The 19,833-nt window shown below is 45.2% G+C and overlaps 1 protein-coding gene across 2 annotated transcripts; it reads left to right on the forward strand.

Moving 5' to 3' along the window:
- Positions 1 to 8,973: 8,973 nt before the first annotated feature.
- Trim40 (tripartite motif containing 40) lies at positions 8,974 to 16,038 on the forward strand. 2 transcript variants are annotated; one of them, XM_052743823.1, is made up of 5 exons: positions 8,974 to 9,315; positions 14,480 to 14,575; positions 15,228 to 15,416; positions 15,772 to 15,794; positions 15,972 to 16,038. In XM_052743823.1, exons 1-5 carry the CDS (start codon positions 8,974 to 8,976, stop codon positions 16,036 to 16,038), a joined length of 717 nt encoding a protein of 238 aa, XP_052599783.1. The 2 variants fall into 2 exon arrangements, with proteins under 2 accessions (XP_052599783.1, XP_052599784.1); XM_052743824.1 differs by having other exon boundaries at positions 15,228 to 15,314.
- The last annotated feature ends 3,795 nt before the right edge of the window (positions 16,039 to 19,833 follow it).

Here is a 19,833-nt window from a genome sequence, read left to right on the forward strand (position 1 = left end):
AGTCAGACACTGGTGCTGGGAAGAGAAAATGAAACAGGAAGCAGAGGTTAAAGAGTCTCTCAGTTGGAAGACTCGAGAAGGACAAATGAAGAGGGGGTTGAAAAGAGCAAAACTTAAATGGGGAATAGTGTCCAGAGAAGAAAACAGATGGTCAGTCCTACCTCACTGTCTCCCGAGAACAAACAGATACTGTGAGTTCATGCTTCCTATAAAGTAGAGTATGGCTTCCTGGACCTTGAACTAATTAAACATATCTTTCCAAAGCAGTTGTCTGAGAACAAAAGTACAAAGTGTCGGAGTCCACTCAACTGCAGGTAGGGAGTGGAGCTGTTAACCGGCAGCTCCAGGAGGGTGTGCTACACCATGGAGATCTCTCACCTCCCCCACTGTCTTCTGATGGGTTTCCCTCCCTGTCTCTGAGCCATCCTCTCTCCTGTTTGGACTTCTGGTTTCTTCCTCTGTCTCCGTACTTCTCAGACCCCGGCTTACCCGATCTGTTTCCTTTCTCTTGACTAGGAAAGTATCAGCCAGTGTCATTCATGTCCCTTCAGTAGCTCAGCACCTCGCTTCATAACCTTCCTCTAGCTCCTCTGTGCCCAGGAATACAGTGCTTCTTCCTTCCTGTCCACCCCACCCCCACCTCTCTAAAAATCCAAACTGTTAATTTTTAAACTAATTAAAAAGCTTTAGGTTTATTTATTTTAATGTTATGTGCACGAGTGTTTTGCCTGCATGTATGACTAGTGCTAGAGGTAAAAGGGAGTGTTGGCTGCCCCGTGGAAACTGGAGTTATAGCCCGTTGTGAGCAGACATGTGGGTGCTGGGAACTGAATCTAGAGCCTGTGCAAGTGCTCTTAAACACTAAGCCATATCTTCAACCACAATTTTTAAGTTAATTTTTAAAGTCAGCATACAAAGTAATGGGTTTCATTATACACCTTTCCTGCCTCCCTCCCTCTCCCCCTCCCTCCCTCCAATCCTCTCTTCTTTTCTCCTTCACTTTCTTCCCCTCTGGTGCTGACCTGAACTCAGGACCTTTCCCATGCTAGGCAAGCTTTCTTCCACTGAGCAACCTCTCCAGCTCCTGTTAGGGCAATTTTAAAATGTCTGTCTTTGTACTTGGTTCTTATGCACCCCTCCACCACCTCACACCCACTCACTCCCCCCCACACTAGTCCTTCCTTTACATCAACGCCACTTGTATTTCATTACTCCCTCTCATTTCCACCACCCACTCCTTCCCTACTGCTCATGGTCTCCCAGACCACTGATTGCTATTTGATATTTAAAATTTTAAGAAATACTTTCATGTATTCATTGATAATTTCATCCATGTGTAATTTTATCTTGATCCACACCCCAAGCACTCATTTTACTTGCCACAGATCCCTCCAATATGTCCCCCTCCCAATTATATCCTCTTCTTCGCATATACATTGGTTTTTTTGAGACAGTGTTTCTCTGTATAGCTCTAGCTGTCCTGGAGCTTGCTCTCTAAACCAGGTTGGCCTTGAACTCAAATCCACCTGCCTCTGCCTACTGAGTGCTAGGATTAAAGGCATGAGCCACTACCACCCAGCTATTTATATGTTTAATAGTTGTTTATTTTTATGTATAGGAGTTTTTGCCTGCATGCATGTATGTGCACCATGTGCATTCCTGGTTCCCGTGGAGGTCAGAAGAGGGGGTAGGATATCCTGGAACTAGAATTACAAATGGTTGTGAGTCACCATGTAGGTACTGGGAGCCAAGCCTGGGTCACCTGAAACAGGTGTTCTTAACCCTTGAGCCATCTCTCCAGCCCCCTATTTGTGTTTTATAGCATACAGTCCAGGTGGTGGGGAAAAAAACACCCTGACTCCAGTTAGTACTAACCGTATGCAAATGGTGTGGGACCCACTGGAGCATGGCAGCTGCAGTTCTAGAACCCCAAAGGAAACGATTCTCCTCTCCCAGCAGGAATCGGAGCCAACAGCTCCTCAGTGTGAGGTGGGGCCATGTGAGCCCTTTCCCTTCCAGGCTGGAATGTTGACCGGCCTGATCTTGTACAGGCAACCACAGCTGCTGGGTTCATGAGCGCAAGGCCATTACCAGGTCACACAAGGGTGTGGATGCTTTTGTGGCTATAGCCCCAACAGTCATTCATTCTGATTTGCCAGGGAAAGTCCTGGCTTTACTTCTGTCCTGTTATAAATATCAATGGCACTTCCTCTCATTCTCAAAAGTATCCACCCATAAGATAGTGGCCACCTTGATTGTAGCAACTGCTGAAAGCCATACACTTTCGGAAATAACACCCCTTTCAGGCCTGTCTGTTTCAATTTAAAGTTGAATTAAAGTAAATGTCTGTGTAAGATTTTATAGATTTCATTCATACTCAGCTGTCAGATCTAGATGTAAATTTTATTTTTAAATTAAATTATTTCTTTAATTTTAAAATTTTATCTTTAGAATGTATTACTATTAATTTTTTTTTTTTTAGTGTATAGGTGTTTTGCTTGCCTATGTGTCTGTGAGCCACATGCAATACTCTTGACAGCCAGAAGAGGGCATATGGAATTGGAGTTACAGATGGTTGTGAGCTGCCCCTTTGAGTGCTGGGAATCTAACCTGGTGCCCCTAGAAGAGCAGTAAATGCTCTAATCCATCTCTCTAGCTCCCAGAACTTAATTTCTAGGCAAGTTTTGTTTTGTTTGTATAGTGCTTTATAGTGTTTGTATAGTGCTTTAAGAAACAGTGGCTGCAGGAGGAGACCCACATGCCTGCCCAAGGAGAAAACATGGGCCCGCCCAACATGATTATGATGAGCAAATATGTGGTGGAGAGAGCAAGAGAGCGAGATCAAGAGCAAGAGTGACAGAGACAGAGACAGAGAGACAGAGACAGAGACAAAGAGAGAGATTTTTTAAAATAGACTTTTTTTTCAGTTCCAAACAAAATAGTAACCTATTGAATTAAAGCAGCGGTTCTCAACCTTCCCAATGCTATGCCCCTTTAACACAGTTCCTCATGCTGTGGTGACCCCCAGCCATAACATTATTTCTGTTGCCACTTTAGAAGTGTAATTTTGTGGAGGAGCATTGTCTCAGTTCCTAAGATTGCCATAAATATGTGTTTTCCAATGGTTGTGACCCACAGGTTGAGAACAGCTGAATTAAAGAGTTTTAATTTTAAATAAAGAACACATACCTAGATTTTTAAAGGACTGATTGAAAGATGAGCTTCTTAAGCACATGGGAATCTTTGAATTCTTCTTGTCGACTTATGATAAAATATTGGCACTGCCAAAGAAAATCTCACAATACACCTTTGTAAGAGGGACTTTAGCTATACACAGGTCAGTGGCCTTCAGTACTTGATAAAGAATTTAAGGTGAGTCACTGCCCAAGAAAAGTTAAAATGCCCTGAAATTTCATGTAAAAAAAACTCTGAACAGGTCTGTAGAGAAACCATCCTCTGCAAGGGCAGTATGCACTCTTAAGCACTGAACCATTTCCCAGCCCATTTTATGTTATGAGACAGCATCAGGTGTAGTTTAGGACGACCTCCTCATCCTCCTGCCTCTACTTCTCAAGGGCTGGGATTACGGGCATGTCTGTCTTGGTGCCATCTCCCCAGTTCAAAATATTTTCTTATACTTTATAATTTTCTATAAACTTTTCTTATAATTTTTGGTGTCAGAATAACCTCCACTGAATTTATGTAAGAAGTAATTGTGGCCCATGATATACACAGTCTTACACATTGCCCTGTACACTCCCGAAGAAGAGCCTTTTTGACTAGACACTGATGAGACCGGAAGGATTTATTTATCCACAAATTTATGTTGTCCGATAGCCCTACAGGCCCTCTGACTTTGCACTTTAGCCTCTGGTGTCAGGTGAGTTATCAGCAGGCAGAGGTATTCCGGGAAAGCCACTTCTCCATGGAGTCAGTTGGCGATAACTGAGCATACATGCACCAGAGACTTTAGTAAATGCAAGCTGCCGTACAAAGCCCTCCTCAACTGCCCTTGACCTGAACCCCAAATGTCAATCCTTACAAGGGAAAGCTTGGCAAAGGAGGGTTGGAGTGAATCAGCAAGGTTAGAATATATTTTGCAAATTTTACAAAAATCAGATGACCATGTGAACACCATCCGGGGCCTTGGGAAACACCAGTGCAAACGTGAAGAGGTGGCTGTGGTTTGCATCAGCCCTTGCCGGGCTCCCACTTCAGGCTGACTCCACTCTCAACCTTACCTACCTCCTTCTCCGCACTTGCCAGCTCCTTTCAACCCTTCTAGCTCATGCATTGCTCTATTTCAAGGAAGTGTGTAACAGCACAGTCTCATGCTTTTGTTGACATAGGTGTGTCCAACAAATGAGACTGTCACACCCATCCCACACTCCAGTAACTACAGCCCAGATGTCCACACTCCTGGTGTGCTTCCCGGAAGTCCCCTAAGACTTAAATAAGAATTGTTTACCTGATGAATGACTAACTGCCTTAATACGTTTTGGGTTGATTGGGCTTTTGTTTGTTTTTGTTACGTGATAACACTTAAAAATCTATTCTCAGCCAATTTGAAGAGACTGTGGTCACCACAGTGATGCACCGCAGATTCCTGATTGTCTCCCAAATGATGGGATCACAGGCATGAGCTACCAGGCCCTGATTCATTTTGGTTTATTATTATTGCTATTGTTGTTTTTGGAGATTGTCCTGTGTAGCCCAGGCTGGCCTCCAACTCACTATATAACCTAGAACGGCCTTGACCTTCTGCTCTTCCTCACTTTACCTCCGTTTTGGTGCTGGGATCACAGGCATGAGCCACCCAGCTTACTTCACTCTACTTGAGATCACTACTGAGTGTTTGAGGCTGCTTCCTCCAGGCCTTTGGGTAGAATTCAGGGGCTCTCGCCAAGAGCTCTCCTTGTCTCCTGAGTCTCACGAGCTGTCTCGTTTTCTGGGATCCTTATGCTCAGACTTAGAGCCTCAAACATTTTCTGTGGTTTCCTTATGTGCCCTCTGGATCGTGTCAGGTATTCAACATGTTGGCTGGTAGTTCCCTGGAGCTGGTATTGCCTCCTGGGCAGAGGATGGGGTTCATCAAAGGACACAATTCCAGAGCAGAGAGGACTTTACACAGGCCCACTTTCCTCCTCGGTCCCCCTGCCTCTGCCCCTTTTGAACTTCTCCTGGGCACTTAAACAAAAACTGTCACAGTTCTGTCTCTCTCCATCTGTATATTTCAGAGTTACCTTTCTTCATCTGTGTGTGTGTGTGTGTGTGTGTGTGTGTGTGTGTGTGTGTGTGTGTGTGTGTATGTGTGTGTGTACTGACCATGCCATAGCATATATAGCATAGGGACATGTAGAGATCTGAGGACAAACTTCAGGAGTCTGTTTCCACTTTCCACCTTGCTGAGGCAGGGCCTGTCTTGTTTCTGCTTTGCAGAGTACTCCAGGCTAGCTAGCCTGAAAGTTTCTGACCCATTCTCCTGTCTGCCTCCTGTCCTGCCGTGGGAGTGCTGGAAATGCACACATGCACCACCACATCCAGCTTTTTAAATGTGTTCTGTGGATGGAACTGAGGTCATCAAACTTGTGTGACAAGCATTTTTATTCACTGAGCCATCTCTCCAGTCTCAGCCATAATATCGAGCCTGGAGAGATGGCTCAGCGTAAGAGCACTTGTTGCTCTTGCAGAGGGCCCAGGTTTGGTTCCTAACACCCACATGACTCACAATTGCCTGTAACCCCAGTTACAGAGAATCTGATACCCTCTTTTAACCTCTGTGGACATTAAGTACAAAGTGCACATACATACATTCATATAGAAGAAAATAAATAAAATGTGTGTGTGTGTGTGTGAGAGGGGGGGGAGACAAAGACAGAGATACAGAGACAGAGATAGAGACAGAGAGACAGAGAGATGGGGGGATATGAATGAGGACAGGACGATGGCAGCAGCTTCCAAACCTTAAGTGAGAGTGTGAAGTCATGTCCTATCCTGGGAGGCAGCACCACCTACTGTCCGAATAGAAACATCTACTGAAATGTTTAGCTGAAGGAGCCTCTCCATTGCTTCATTTTAGGCAGTTTCAGGCACTTCAGGCTAGAATAATTTAGAAGGTACACGGAACTTGAGTTGATACGATGACATCTAAGAATGCACATATATGAAGTTGGTAAGGAGATCAAAACAGGAATCAATGGGTTAGAGCGTAGGGGGCTTCCAGGCCCTGTGTGGGGTTAACTACAAGAAGAGTGAATTCTGAATGCCTTGGCAGTTCCCTTCACTGCAGCAGGAGGGAGTGTGATGTGGCCCTCAGGTGAATTAAATCCTCTAGCCCCCTAGTTTTCCTGTATCAGAAAAGGATTAGGAAACAGAAAGTCTTAAAGGATAGTTGCTTCGTTTAGTTTGGCCAAACCAGAGAAAGAAATACTCTTAGTTCCTACCTTTTCAGAGGCATTCCTATAATTCTATAGCCAAGACAAACAGCCAGGGAATATGCATATGTCTGTGTAGTAGGAAATGAGGCTGGCAGAGCTGTGCGAATCTCTTCTTCTGACTGGCACAAAGCTTCATCCTTTCTCTCCCCCGGTGAGAGGCTCCTGGGAAAATGTTAATTCTTTGGGGTCTATTAGTCTGGTAGCTGGTGGGTGGGATACCCTGACTCTCCTCAGAGCATCTGGTCTCCCACCAGGGTCAAAGTCCCACGCTGGTTGGAGGTGAGAAAGCCAACAGCTAACACAGAGAATCCAAGGGGGACCACTAATGATCCAAAGTGTCAGTCATCAATGTACATGTAAACTGATAAAATATCACAGGAATTTGTTTATAATTGTCCAGACAAATTAGAAAAAATCTGAGTGATGGTGCTGGGGATGTAGTCAGCTGTGGAGTACTTGCCTGGCACACATGAAGCCCTGGGTCCCACCCCCAGCACGGGCGGCTCATGCCTGTAATCTCAAAACTTGGGAGGTGGAGGCAGGAGGATCAGAGGTCAAAAGTCATCCTTGGCTTCACAGAGAATTCAAGGCTAGCCTGGACTACATGAGACCCTGTCTCAGCTGTGACCCTCCCACCCCCCCCACCCCCCACAAAGACAGAGAAATGCTGCTTGCTGTGGTTGTTGTTAGGGTGGCAAATCCATTTCATTTGTATTCTGACGACTTCCACATTTCTCACAGGACTGCAGACTAGGGAAGGAAGGCTTACGGTGCTCAACACGAGGATAGGTTTAAAGGGTATGAAATGATGCAAAGATACAGCCCTGCCTCCTGAATGCAGAGTGGGCAGCAGCCTTCAGAAGGAGGAGTGAGTAGAACTCCCTAGGGCATCAGTGAAGAACACCTTTGGGTGTGTCAATAAAGATGTTTCCAGAGAGAAGACCTACCCTCAAGTGGGTGGTATTGTTCCGTGAGCTGGGATCCCAGACTAAAAGGGACAAGTGGAGAAAGTCAGCTGAGCACCACCAAGTATCTCTTTCAGTTTCATGATCCACCTGGGTGTGAGCAAGCAGCCTCGTGGTCCGGCTGCCACACCTTCCAGCCACTCCTGCCTCCTTGCCTTCTCCACCATGGACAGTAACCTCAAACTGTAAGCCCGAATAAACCCCTCTCCCTCGGTCACTTCTTGTCAGGTATTAGGTCAGAACAATGAGAAGAGTAACAAATGCCTAATGGCATCCCCCGGGCACCGCCACTGTTGAAGCTGAGACCATTAAGGACAGTGGTGAGGAATGTCCCCAGCATCCCCCGGGTGCCATGGTCCTGTGACACAACCAGAACTTCTGGTTCCACATATGTGGGGTTCTGGGGGCTCATTCTATACGACATTTCTCAAGTCCTGTGAGATCTACTGAAACAACCAAGACTTTCCTCTTCCCGTCAGCAAATATGCCACACCCTGCAGCAAAGTCCATCTCACTGCTCAGTGAGCCCAGCTCATGGCTGTATTTTCCCGATAATTCAGTGCTGGGTGAGTCTCTTCCCCTTCTCCCTATTTTTACTGACATGCGAGTATATATAACTGGCACAATTCAAGAAGAACTGCTCATCTGCTGGCCTTCTCCCTAGGTCTAGAGACCAAGAAAATTACCTGGAGTTGAAAAGGAGAAATTTGAGGTAGGATAGTAAGAGAGTTATTCTGGGGAGGATGCTCAGACAAGAAGTGGGAGAAGGATCTGGAGGCACTTCCTTCTTTGGGTCATCCTTGGAAGTTGTTTGAAAGAAAGGGATAATGTAGCCTCAAATATTATTATATGCTCTGTCTGTCTGTCTGTCTGTCTCTCTTTCTCTCTGTTTCTCTGTCTCTCATTCTCACTCTATGTTTCTCTCTGTATTTCTCTCTGTCTCTGTCTGTCTATCTGTCTGTCTATCTATCTATCTATCTGTCTCTGTCTCTATCTCTCTCTCCTGTTCTCTTTTAGCATAACATCACTGCAGTTTTGGAAAACTTGGTGGTTGATACAGACTCGCTTACAAGGTTCCACCTTAAGTGGTTAGGGGTATCAAACAATAACAGTGAGCCCTGTGGGGTAGCAGCACAGGAGGGACACATAAAACTCTGGCTGAGTTCTTCCCATCAGCCACACAGCAGAGAAGACTGTCAGCTTGTCCTTGATAGTTTACTTCTGGCCATGACACCATGGCCTAAAATTTTTTTGAACTTTAAATTTGAACTGTAAAAAGATTCCATAGAAAACTTGCAAAAACAGAATTGGGGTTTGGATTACTTGCTTCCTCCAGGTCTATGAAAAATGAAGAATAATTTTAAGTTTATAAAACACTGTTTCTGAAATTCCTGCCTGGTTGTGTTTCTTACAGCCCAGGCTCTGGCATCTCTGATCCAGGGTAGACAGTGACCTGAAGTCCAGGTCTGAGTCCACTCTATCCTACTTCAGATCAACTTCCACTGAGCCCTATCACCTGAGACTGTCTGGCCTTCAAACGACCCAGTGGGGAGGCCGGTGAGGTGGGGGCTATGGTCCCTCTGCACAAGGACAGCCAGGAGGACATCTGTCCCATCTGCCTGGATCCCCTGAAGGAAGCTGTGAGCACCGACTGCAGGCATCTCTTCTGCCGAATGTGCCTGACCCAGCACATGGATAAGGCCTCAGTCTCTGGGGTCCTCAGCTGCCCAGTCTGCAGGAAGCCCTACTCTGAGGGGGTCCTTGGAGATGGTTACATCTGCTACAGCCACCAGAAGAGGGTGTGCAGTTTCTGTGAGACAAGCAGACATCTCCTGTGTGTGGAATGCCTCAGGTCCCCTGAACACCAGTCTCATACTGAGCTCTCTATTGAAAATGCCATCAGCCACTATAAGGTAAGGCTGTGTCACCCCCAACAGCCCCTGCCACTGGCTCCATGAGTTACTGCTTCTGAGCTTGGCTCCTCACAGGGGCTCAGTGACTGACACCTCCTTTGAGTCTTCTTTGCCATCAACTTGGAGTCCCGGTCTTTGCTTTCTGTGTGCCTCGCTGCTAATCTCAGGGTTTCCAGGCCTCTGTGTGTCTATCTAGGTGATCCTGCCACTGTGATGGCAGAGTCCCAGGAAGCTTGGGCCCCTGGGTTTGCTCAGCTGTATAGATAATCTACTAGATGATGGGATTCTGTACTAGATAATAAGAACCACTTCTGGACTAAGATTATACGGTTCCCTGGTGGGTGGTTCTAGAACCTCATCTAGACATGCAATCAAGATTTATCTGTACTAACAGTTACCTTTAAAATATTTGAAATCTGAAAAGTTGTACATGATGTCCTGTTTCTCCCTTCCCTTCCTTTGTTGATTATGATTGTTGTTTCTTGTTTTATTTAAATTTTTTTCTAAAAATGACTCACACTTTTGGTAGTAAATTCAGGCAACACCTAAATATTAAATAGCAAAACTAAATATTAATATTAAATAGCAAAACTAAAAGTCTTGCCTCTGGGATAGGAGATACTTGAGGGTAGAGGAGCTTGCCACCAAGCTTCGTTCCAAGTTCAGTCTCTGGAACCCACATGAGGGAAGGATGGAAATGACTCCCACTGACTGTCCACTAACCTCCACACAAGCTCCACGGTGTGTGCTCCCTTCCAAATAAATAAATATAATAAAAATAATAATGAATCTTTTCCTGTCTTCCCTCATTCTTAGTCTTCAGGGGTAACCAGCATAAGCACACATACACAGAGAGAGAGAGAGAGAGAGAGAGAGAGAGAGAGAGAGAGAGAGAGACAGAGAGACAGAGAGACAGAGAGACAGAGAGACAGAGAGAGAGACAGAGACAGAGAGACAGAGAGACAGAGAGACAGAGAGACAGAAACTAGAGATGTAGCTCAGTGGTAGAGTGCCTGCCTGGCATAAATGAAGCCATGGATTCAATGCCCAGTACTTCAAAAAACTAAAACAACAATGAATGCATAAAGGACTCTATTGATTTACCTATTACCGTATGCACATATGATGTGGCGGTGGGGTGTGCCACAGCATGCATGTGGAGGTCAGAAGACAACTTTGTGAAGTCAGTTCTCCTTTACCATGTGGCTTGTCAGACTTGGTGGCAAGTGCCTTTACCCACGGAGCCATCTGTCTGGATCCCTCGATTTTTTTTACTATATCTTGTTTTTATCATCTAAAAATATGTTTTGGACATTTTCCCATTTTTCCCATCAGTGCATCCAGATCTCTTGAACATCTTTCAACAACTGCATTCTATCCAATTCTATGGATAAATCACAAGTTAGGAAACTGGGTTACTCACAGGTTATTGTTTTTAGGTTATACAGGATGTTATGATGAATATCTTTTAGTATGTATTTTGGAGAAGTTAAAATACCCAAGATACTTTGGTGAAAATAAAAGATAGAAAACTAACTTTACCTTTTCCAAATTGTAGTAATTTGTCCCACTACCATTTATTAAATGTTTCATATAGATCCTGTCCTGTTCTACTAGTCTGTATGTTCCTGCCTGTGTGCAAACCTCCTCCTCTTCCTTCTCATCTTCCTCCTCCCCTTCCTCCTCCTCCTCCCTATTCCTCCTCCCATAGTACTAAGGATAAAAATTGAATCTAGGGTCTTACACATGCAAGGCAAGCGTGCTATGCTAATATGCAGTCTTCTTTCATACTTTTTATTTTGAGATGGAATCTTACTGTTGATTTCCATGCTGCAGCCTCCAGAGTAGCTAAGACTGCAAGCATATGCCACCAGACTCACCATGTTAAATCGTTTTAAGAATTGTACATTTGTAATATGGACAGGCTTTGTTGTTTTTTCTTTTTTTAAATTTATTTTTATTTTTATATTGTATGCATGTATATATGTGCACCACATGCGTGGTACCCAAGGAGGCCTGAAGAGGTCATCAGATTCCCTGGTACTAGAGCTACAGGCAGCTGTGAGCTGCCATGTGGGTTCCAGGTCCTCTGCAGGAGCAGCCAGTGCTCCTAACCACGAAGCCATCTCTCCAGCCCCACTGTTTGTGTTTCTTGAGACGGGATCATACTCTGTAGTCCCAGTTAGTCTGTAATTGATGGCAATCACCCTGCCTTAGCCTGCTGAGTGCTGGAATTACAGATACATAGCACCACACTTAGCTTTTCTTTTTCCACTGTTTCCCCCTGCCCAAAACTTCTTCTAGGCTACATCTTTCTTTCTAGGCTACATCTTCTTCTTTCCAAACCTTAGTTCTTTCTTTTTTTCTTCCTTTCTTTTTCTTTTTCTTTTTTTTTTTTTTGGTTTTTCGAGACAGGGTTTCTCTGTGTAGCTTTGCGCCTTTTCCTGGAACTCACTTGGTAGCCCAGGCTGGCATTGAACTCACAGAGATCCGCCTGACTCTGCCTCCCGAGTGCTGGGATTAAAGGCGTGCGCCACCACCGCCCGGCTTTCTTCCTTTCTTTTAAAACTATCTTTTAAAACTAGTTCTAGGGTTTGAACTCAAGGCCTCACATACACTAGGATGTGTCCTTTACCTCAGCTATGCCTCCACCCCATCACTGGCATCTTCTTGACAGTTGTTCCAAGGATTAATGAGCCAAAGGCATACCTTGGACACCGACTAATCTGCTAGAGAAACCTGTGTCATCTGGGGATGTTAAAATTGAACAGTTCTGAGACTTCTTAATGATGTCATGCCCTTAAAACGAGTTCTAGTCATTTCAAAGTCTCCTGCGCAGTGGCCTCACCGCATCCTATCCTGGTGCCTTCACACTGTGGTTGCATCCTCATCCCTAGGAACCCACTCTTAACACCCCATGCCCCTCTGCTTCGGAAGTAATGAGCAAGTCGGCAGTCACTTGGCTTCCATCTATCTCTGTTCTCAACCAGATCTGCATATTAATGTCTGTGACTGAGAATTACTGTTGCCAGGCAGATATAAAGTCTAAGCATCTGAAGCTTCAGGGATGCCCTGGTGGAAGCCAAAGTGGACCCCTCCCCAACACTCCCAACTGCCCTGTACGTGCTTCCCTGTCAGGTCCTCTTATCAATTATGAAAGGTGGATTTTCTTTCTCTTTTTTTCTTTGTGGTGTTGGGGTTTGAACCCAGGACCTCACACAAGCCCAGCAAATGTTCTATCACTGAACTGCTTCCTCAGCCCTGAAGGGTAAGTTTCCAAAGTCCTCCAGACAGTTGGCCTTTAAAGAACATTGTCACGGTCTGGAACAACAAACGAGGAAGTCTAAATCGGAACTGAATGTGGAGAATGATTCAGAAAGCTGAAAGGGCAATGTTCTACTGAGTTCTGTACCTACTAAGGGCAGAATGTACAGCAGAGGGGGCGGAGTTTCCCGCTGCCATGAGTCAGGTGTGAGAGGACAGGTCTTCTCCATCCTTTGAGTGACTGACTCAGGTCTGTACTCTCAGATCATGAAAGGTGTCACGCACGGCATTGGGAGGAAGTACAAAGGTGATTCATGACTACTGACTTCAAGTCCATATTTAAGTAATAACAGGAAGTGTAGAAAAATAAATAAGAATATTTGTTCATTGTCTCCTGCACATACGTAAAAGAATTGATGACAAACAAAACCAACTACACTTATTAGAAAGGCTGACAAGCAATTGAAAGAACTAGTGTTTGTGATCTCAGAAGGAGAATAATGGGTGACTCTTCTTTTTTTTTTTTTTTTTGGTTTTTCAAGACAGGGTTTCTCTGTGTAGCTTTGCGCCTCTCCTGGAACTCACTTGGTAGCCCAGGCTGGCCTCGAACTCACAGAGATCCGCCTGGCTCTGCCTCCCGAGTGCTGGGATTAAAGGCGTGCGCCACCACCGCCCGGCAGGGGTGACTCTTCTTTATGTGATCAACCAAGGCCTAATGGGAAGTGGCATCGAAGCTGTACCAGAACAAAGACTGGGCACAGGGAGCAGATGGAGAAACCAAGTCCAGAGAAGTCCCGTTACTTTTGGAGAATTTATAATCAGGGCTTGTTTAAAATTGCTTTAATTACTTTTTCATGTTAGCATACAAAGCCATGGTTCAGGGCCAGGTATGGTGCTGTTCATCTTTAGCCCCAGCACTTGGAGGTTGGAGGCAGAAGCAGTCTGATCTCTGAATCCCAGACTAGTTTGGGCTACATAGTGAAACTCCCAAACAAAAGAAAACAACAACAACAACATAGACACACACACACACACACACACACACACACACACACACACACACACACACACACACAAAAGCATGCAGGGCTTGGAGACTTAGTGGTTAAGAGGAATATTGCTCTTTCAGAAAACCTAAGTTTGGTTCTTAGCATCCACACCAGGTGGCTTACAACCACCTGTAACTCTATCTGCATGGGATCTGGTACCTTTTCTGGGCCCCTTGGGTACCCACACGTGTGTACATATTTACACACACACACACACACACACACACACACACAAAGTTAAATCTTTAAATATGTTTATAAAAACAGGGTTCTATCTTAAATTTTAAACATGGTAAATGATACACTTGCACTGGCCTGGTCTTGTTTCATGCATCTAGAGTTATTGGCATTATTTATATTTACTTTCTTTAAAATTGTGTGTGTGTGTGTGTGTGAGAGAGAGAGAGAGAGAGAGAGAGAGAGAGAGAGAGAGAGAGAGAGAGAGAGAGAGAATCTTTGGAAACCAAAAAAGAGGAGGGTGCCAGATTCCCTAAACTGGAGCTACAGCAGTTGTGAGCTGCTCAATGTGGGCATTGGGAACTGAGCTCAGGGCTCCTGAAGGCCAGGAACCGCCCTTAACTGCTGAGTCCTCCCCCAGAAATTGCTTTGTTTTGTTTTTTGAAACAGGATTTCAATACATAGTCCAGGGTGACCTGGAACTCACTGTGTAAACCAGGCTGGCCTCAAACTCAGAGATCCAGCTGCTTCTGCCTCCCCAGTGCTGGGGTTAAAAGTGAACAGCACCACACCTGGTCTTGGTGTTTATTCTTAGTCTCACCCAAGGGCCTGCTATGGATTCCCTGGGGTACTGCCTCACAATCCAGTTTGATGATAGCTGTGTCTGTCTCTAGGAAAGACTCATCCGCAGAAGCAGGAAGCTCAGAAAGGACCTGGGGGATCTTCAGCGACTTAAGGCTCAGGAAGAGGAGATGCCACATGCTCTGCAGGTGGGTGTCTGAGTTCCAGGGACGGTCTAGAGTCCTGAAAAACCTCTCCTTTTGTTGTGGAAAACTGTCCCTGGAGCAATCTGTTATGGAATTACGATCATATAGGCTGAAAACCTGGGTTTGGGGCTTGGCTCTGAGATTGGTGAACAGAATGACTTGGGGCATGTGAACCTTCTGACCTCCATACATCCTTTTTCTCAAGGAAAAACATCTATTCTCCCGGGTACATGGTGAGAATTAAAATAGATAGTTGGAAATTACTACACATCTTGTCCTTGACGATCACTTTTCTATCCCTCTCGCTCACTTGGGTGAGCTCTCTCCTCACTTATAGGGTTAGAAGCAGACATTAAAAGAACATGGTGTGTGTGTGTGTGTGTGTGTGTGTGTGTGTGTGTGTGTGTGTGTGTGTGTGTGTGTGTGTGTGTTCTACTATGGCAGGACCCAGTATCTGTAGATGTGCTTGGAACTATGAGGTGGGAAGGGAGGTACTATGTGAAGAATTCAGTTGCTTCCACAGTACAATGGCTGATGAGGTAAGACCGTGAAGGAAGAGAAGTGGAAGTCAGTATTCCCACCTAGATGTTCAGTGCATCGAGAGCCAGGGGCTCTATCATCAAATCTCAGGGTAGCTCCTCTTTTGTGGTCTCAGGTGGATTGGGAGAGCCACAGGCTAAGAGCTGAGCTGCAGAACCAAGATCAAACCAAGGAACACCAACAAGAGGACCTACCAGCGGAGGTGGCAAAGATGTTTAACTTCTCTGAGGCAGTAACACAGCTCAACATCCTGGCTTCTGGCCTGGAAAGGACAGCCAGGGAACTGGATGCCAGCACTCTGAAGGTATACTTCCTAAGGCACCCCAAAATTCAGGGAGGGATTCTTTGAATAGTAAACAATCTACCTGCAGGAGGTGTAAGGGGAGGTACTCCTGGGATATGTGATGATTTTGGGTGCGTACGTGTGTGTGTGTGTGTGTGTGTGTGTGTGTGTGTGTGTGTGTGTGTGTGTATGTGTGTGGTGAGGGTGGCTTGTACAGGGCTACACCATGATACAACAGAGTGAAGAACAGAAGAAAGGTGCTGTGCCCTCCAGCTCTCATGGTGGCATGCAGAGTGGCCTTCAAGCATGAGCTAGGAAGGGCATTCAGTGGCAAGAACACAGTAACTGACTGAGATTGTCACCCTTTCTCTCCCAGGATGCCAGTGACTTACTGGACAGGTATGATCCCCTCTCCCTCTGTCCCACACTTGAAGACACATGCGGACCCACATGACACAGACGTGTATATGGGCAAAATTAAAGTCAAGGAGACATACTTGGTACTTTCACACTACATGGGCAGTGGAAGATTCAGTAGAATGTATGTTAATTTATGAATGATTTCTTTGTTTTTAGGAGTGCGCCACAGAAATTAGAAGGACTCCTCTCTCATCTTCCTCCAGCCAGCCCAAACCTCAATTAGTTCTCCTGGCGTGTCCTCATCCCCACAACTCTCACCGGGAGCCTTAACCTCTGACACTCGGACACAGTCTCCTTCCTAAGCCAGACTTGAGCTCGTGGCTCCTTGTGGCCGGGCATTTCAGATCTCTATTATGTCCAGGGCCATTTGTACAGTCTCCATATTACCTGTGATCTAGGGGTGGCACCTACTGTCCACGGTCTTATGTGAGCATCAAAGCATCTGGATGGCACAGGTCATCAGAGTGAGGCCATCTCAGCATATGGAGCTTGGCAGGTTTATTGGGGTAATAGTTCTTCTGATTCTGATGGAGCCTCCTGACTGTACTGCCCACGTTGTTCATTCATTATGACTGTTGCAGACGGATCCAAGGGTGATTTCCACAGTCCTCACCCTCATGTTCATGTACCCGTGTAACCTGGTATCTGTGACATGCTTCTCATCAGAGGAATGTAGCAGAGGCAACGAAGGTCACTGAAGTGACCATATCTCCTTCCATTGGACTCTTGCTAATAGATGCATTTCTAGAGACTCTTCTTGCCAAAGTTAGTGGCGCTGAGAGGGAGAGATACGTGGGCAGCTCCTGGTTTCCTAGAGCAGCCTACATCCTCCCGCTGACATGAATCAGGGGGCCTGGTTTTACAGTAGCAAGAGAATGAATTCTGCCAACACTGTGAGTAAAGCTGGAAGTAGATCCTTCCTCTGGGAACTGGTAGTGCCCCAGCTTCTTACCTGCCTCTGCCATAGTTTCCATAAGGCCTAAGAAATGGTAGAAAATTTCTTTTTTCTTATTTCTGCATTTGTTTTTATAATAAATTTTCCTATTTAAACTAACTGGGATGGGTCTCTCTTCTTTGCAATGGAAAGCTTTTATGTCATAAGTGGGGAAAGTTCGGGAGTTAAACCTGTGGGTGTCTGGTAAAGCATGTGGCACTTCTCTGGGGTCTGGGAAAGAGGAATTGGGAGGCTGAAGATTGTAGCTCTTCAAGGGGAAGCAAATGGAGTCCAACTCCTGCAAGAACAACCTGGAGGTGGTTCAATGGTCACCTCATGGGAGGTCATCAAATCCACCCCATTTAAAAGGAAGTAAGCTTCAAGTGCCGTAGGGAGGAGCATATGCTGATGGGTCAAAAGGAGTATCTTCACTCACTAATAGTGTAACTTCTTAGCTTAAGAAATACAAATTAAAGCCAGGCAATGGTGGCACACGCCTTTAATCCCAGCACTCGGGAGGCAGAGGCAGGTGGATCTCTGTGAGTTCCAGGAAAGGCGTAAAGCTACACAGAGAAACCCTGTCTTGAAAAACCAAAAAAAAAAAAAAAAGAAAAAGAAATACAAGTTATCTTTCAGAATGGCAGTCACTTGTAGTGAGCATAGTCAGCCTCAAAAAACTCACCAGGGCCACACGACCACCAGTTTCCAAATAAAACAGTTTGGAATACTGTTTAAGAGCTCAGAAGTCAGATATGGATTGTAAAGTCCTGACTGTACAATCATGGATGAGCAAATAACCAGATTTCACCAGGCCTCAGCTCTCCCCTCTTCCTCTTTCTTATTCACCTCCCCCGACACACACACACACACACACACACACACACACACACACACACACACACACTTTTTCTCTCTTCTCCCTTTCGACAGGGATTAATGCAGCTCAGGCTAGCATCAAATTTGCTGTCTCACTGTGAGACAGAGGCTGACCTTGAATTCCTGATCTTTCTGCTTCTACCTACGGAGATATGCATACACTACCACACATAGCTGTCTCTTTCATGCTGAACAGGGCATAATAAAGACCAGGGAGATGGTTCAGTAAATAAAATGTCTGCTGTGTAAACATGAAAACTGGGGTTTGGGTCCCCAGAACATGGGCAAAAGCTGAGTAGCTGCCTATAATCTCAGCCCTTGCAGGGAAAAGTCAGAACCCCCAAACCAACTATAGACTAACTAGAACTGGTGAACAACTCCGAGTTTAGCAAGAGACCCTACCAAACAAGTAAAGTGGAGAGTGATTGAGAAAAAAATCTGATGTCGACCTCAGGCCCCACACACATCCACACATATGTGTACATGAAACCACACACACATGTACCCACACATATAGCCATGCATACATATATACAAAGCACATATATAAAAAAAGAAAATAGGGAGATGATAATAGAATGTATCTCATAGAGTTACCAAAATAAGTACCATAAGAGACATGATGCCTTATAGCAGGAAGGGAACTTCATATACACATACCTTAGAGGTTCACGGTCATTTTAAATACTCAAGTAAAACCAGTACAAAGAAACAGAAAAACACAGTCCACTTTCTAGTGGAACACAAGGCTTAGGGCCTGTTGGTGTGTTTTAGCATTATATAGATACTTGTACATGCCATTATTTTTCAAACATATATTTTACTGGGAATATTGAACACCCTGGAGAAAGCCACCGAATACTCTCTGATCTCTGCCCCTAACTGCAAGGCCCTTTCTATCTGCTGAGTGGAGGATAGACACCGGCCTTTGAAGGTGATTCCAAGCCTGGGCCCAAGGAGCCTGGTGGCCTTTCCTTTAGAATTGCACCATGACTGATTTGTCTCCTCACAGATGTAGTTTATGTCTGAGTAGAGTAAGAATGTTAAATAGACTGTCAGCACAGAGCAGGTTTAGGTAGAATGGAGTGTAGACCCAATAAGAACTAGAAAATTCATCATAGCCACTCTGTAAAGTTAAGGAAAAAATGTTTTTATAATACATAAAATTATATACCACTTTGAGATGATGGATATAATTTTCTAAGTTGTAGGCACCCATTATTGGTTGCCACCCTAGCCCCCAAATAATTTCCAAGCAGGGACATTTCTGGAATTATATAGACCCTACAAGACCACAGTACCCCACCTCCACCCAACTTCCTGTATCCCACAGAATTCTCCACAATTCTTCAGACAAGTTTATCTTTAATCCCCAATATTCCCCTGTCCTACCTCATCCCACAGAGCTCACATTTTGTCTAGTCTTAGTGTATTCAACTTGTTAGTCCTAAGGTGACAGGTCATCTAAATTATCCCCCAGCATCCTCCTGAGAGCCTCTTACTCCAGCACAAGAGAGCAGATGATGCTGTTTCTGTTCCACCAACTGAGCTATTTGTGAGTAATCTCCTCCATCATCTCCTCTTCAATTTCAGCTGGTAGTCAACTGATCAGGAAGACAGTTTCCCCAGGGGGTGAACGTAGTCTTTGGATTATGGTTTATGACCATCACCACTATCGGGGTCCTCTCTCCCCTCTCGGCCTGTTGGCCACCGGGTCAAGAGGGGAATGAGGCAGAAGGGGCAACAGAAAGCTTTGTACATGGCCCATGAGCACGAATGGAGACAACCCTCCAGGAGACAGATTTAGATGAATCAGCTCAATTTTATTCCAGAGTATAAGGAATATATAGGATTTGGGACCCTGGAGACAAACCCTAATTTACATTAAGTGGCACACTCTTATCACAGGCTATGGCAGTAGGGTCCTATAGCAGGGCTCCTACAGCAAGTCTTCTCAGCAGGGATCTGTGCCAAGGGTCAAGCAAAGACGAACTGAGTATCTGGTTTTAGAGACAGCTTTTAGAAAAGGTCAGTCCTCCAGGCCCAGGAACACTCTCCAGATAAGGGCAGGCAGAGGCAGGAAGTTCTGCTGGGTTGGGGGTAGCTCCATGTTGCCGAGCTTATTGAGATAAGCTGCTAGGCCATGGGGAGATTGCGACCTCTGACCAGCCAGCAATGTTTTCCAACAAACCACTATCCCCCTGGCCT

Source organism: Peromyscus californicus, unplaced genomic scaffold (genome assembly GCF_007827085.1).
Source record: "Peromyscus californicus insignis strain IS unplaced genomic scaffold, ASM782708v3 Scaffold_19__1_contigs__length_69161282, whole genome shotgun sequence".
Lineage (NCBI taxonomy): Eukaryota > Metazoa > Chordata > Mammalia > Rodentia > Cricetidae > Peromyscus > Peromyscus californicus.

Coding starts and splice junctions, on each gene's coding strand:
- Trim40 (XM_052743823.1), top strand. CDS start 8,974: ATGGTCCCTCTGCACAAGGACAGCCAGGAGGACATCTGTCCCATCTGC. Junction 15,417..15,771: donor TGGATGCCAGCACTCTGAAG/GTATACTTCCTA, acceptor TTTCTCTCCCAG/GATGCCAGTGACTTACTGGA. Junction 15,795..15,971: donor GCCAGTGACTTACTGGACAG/GTATGATCCCCT, acceptor CTTTGTTTTTAG/GAGTGCGCCACAGAAATTAG.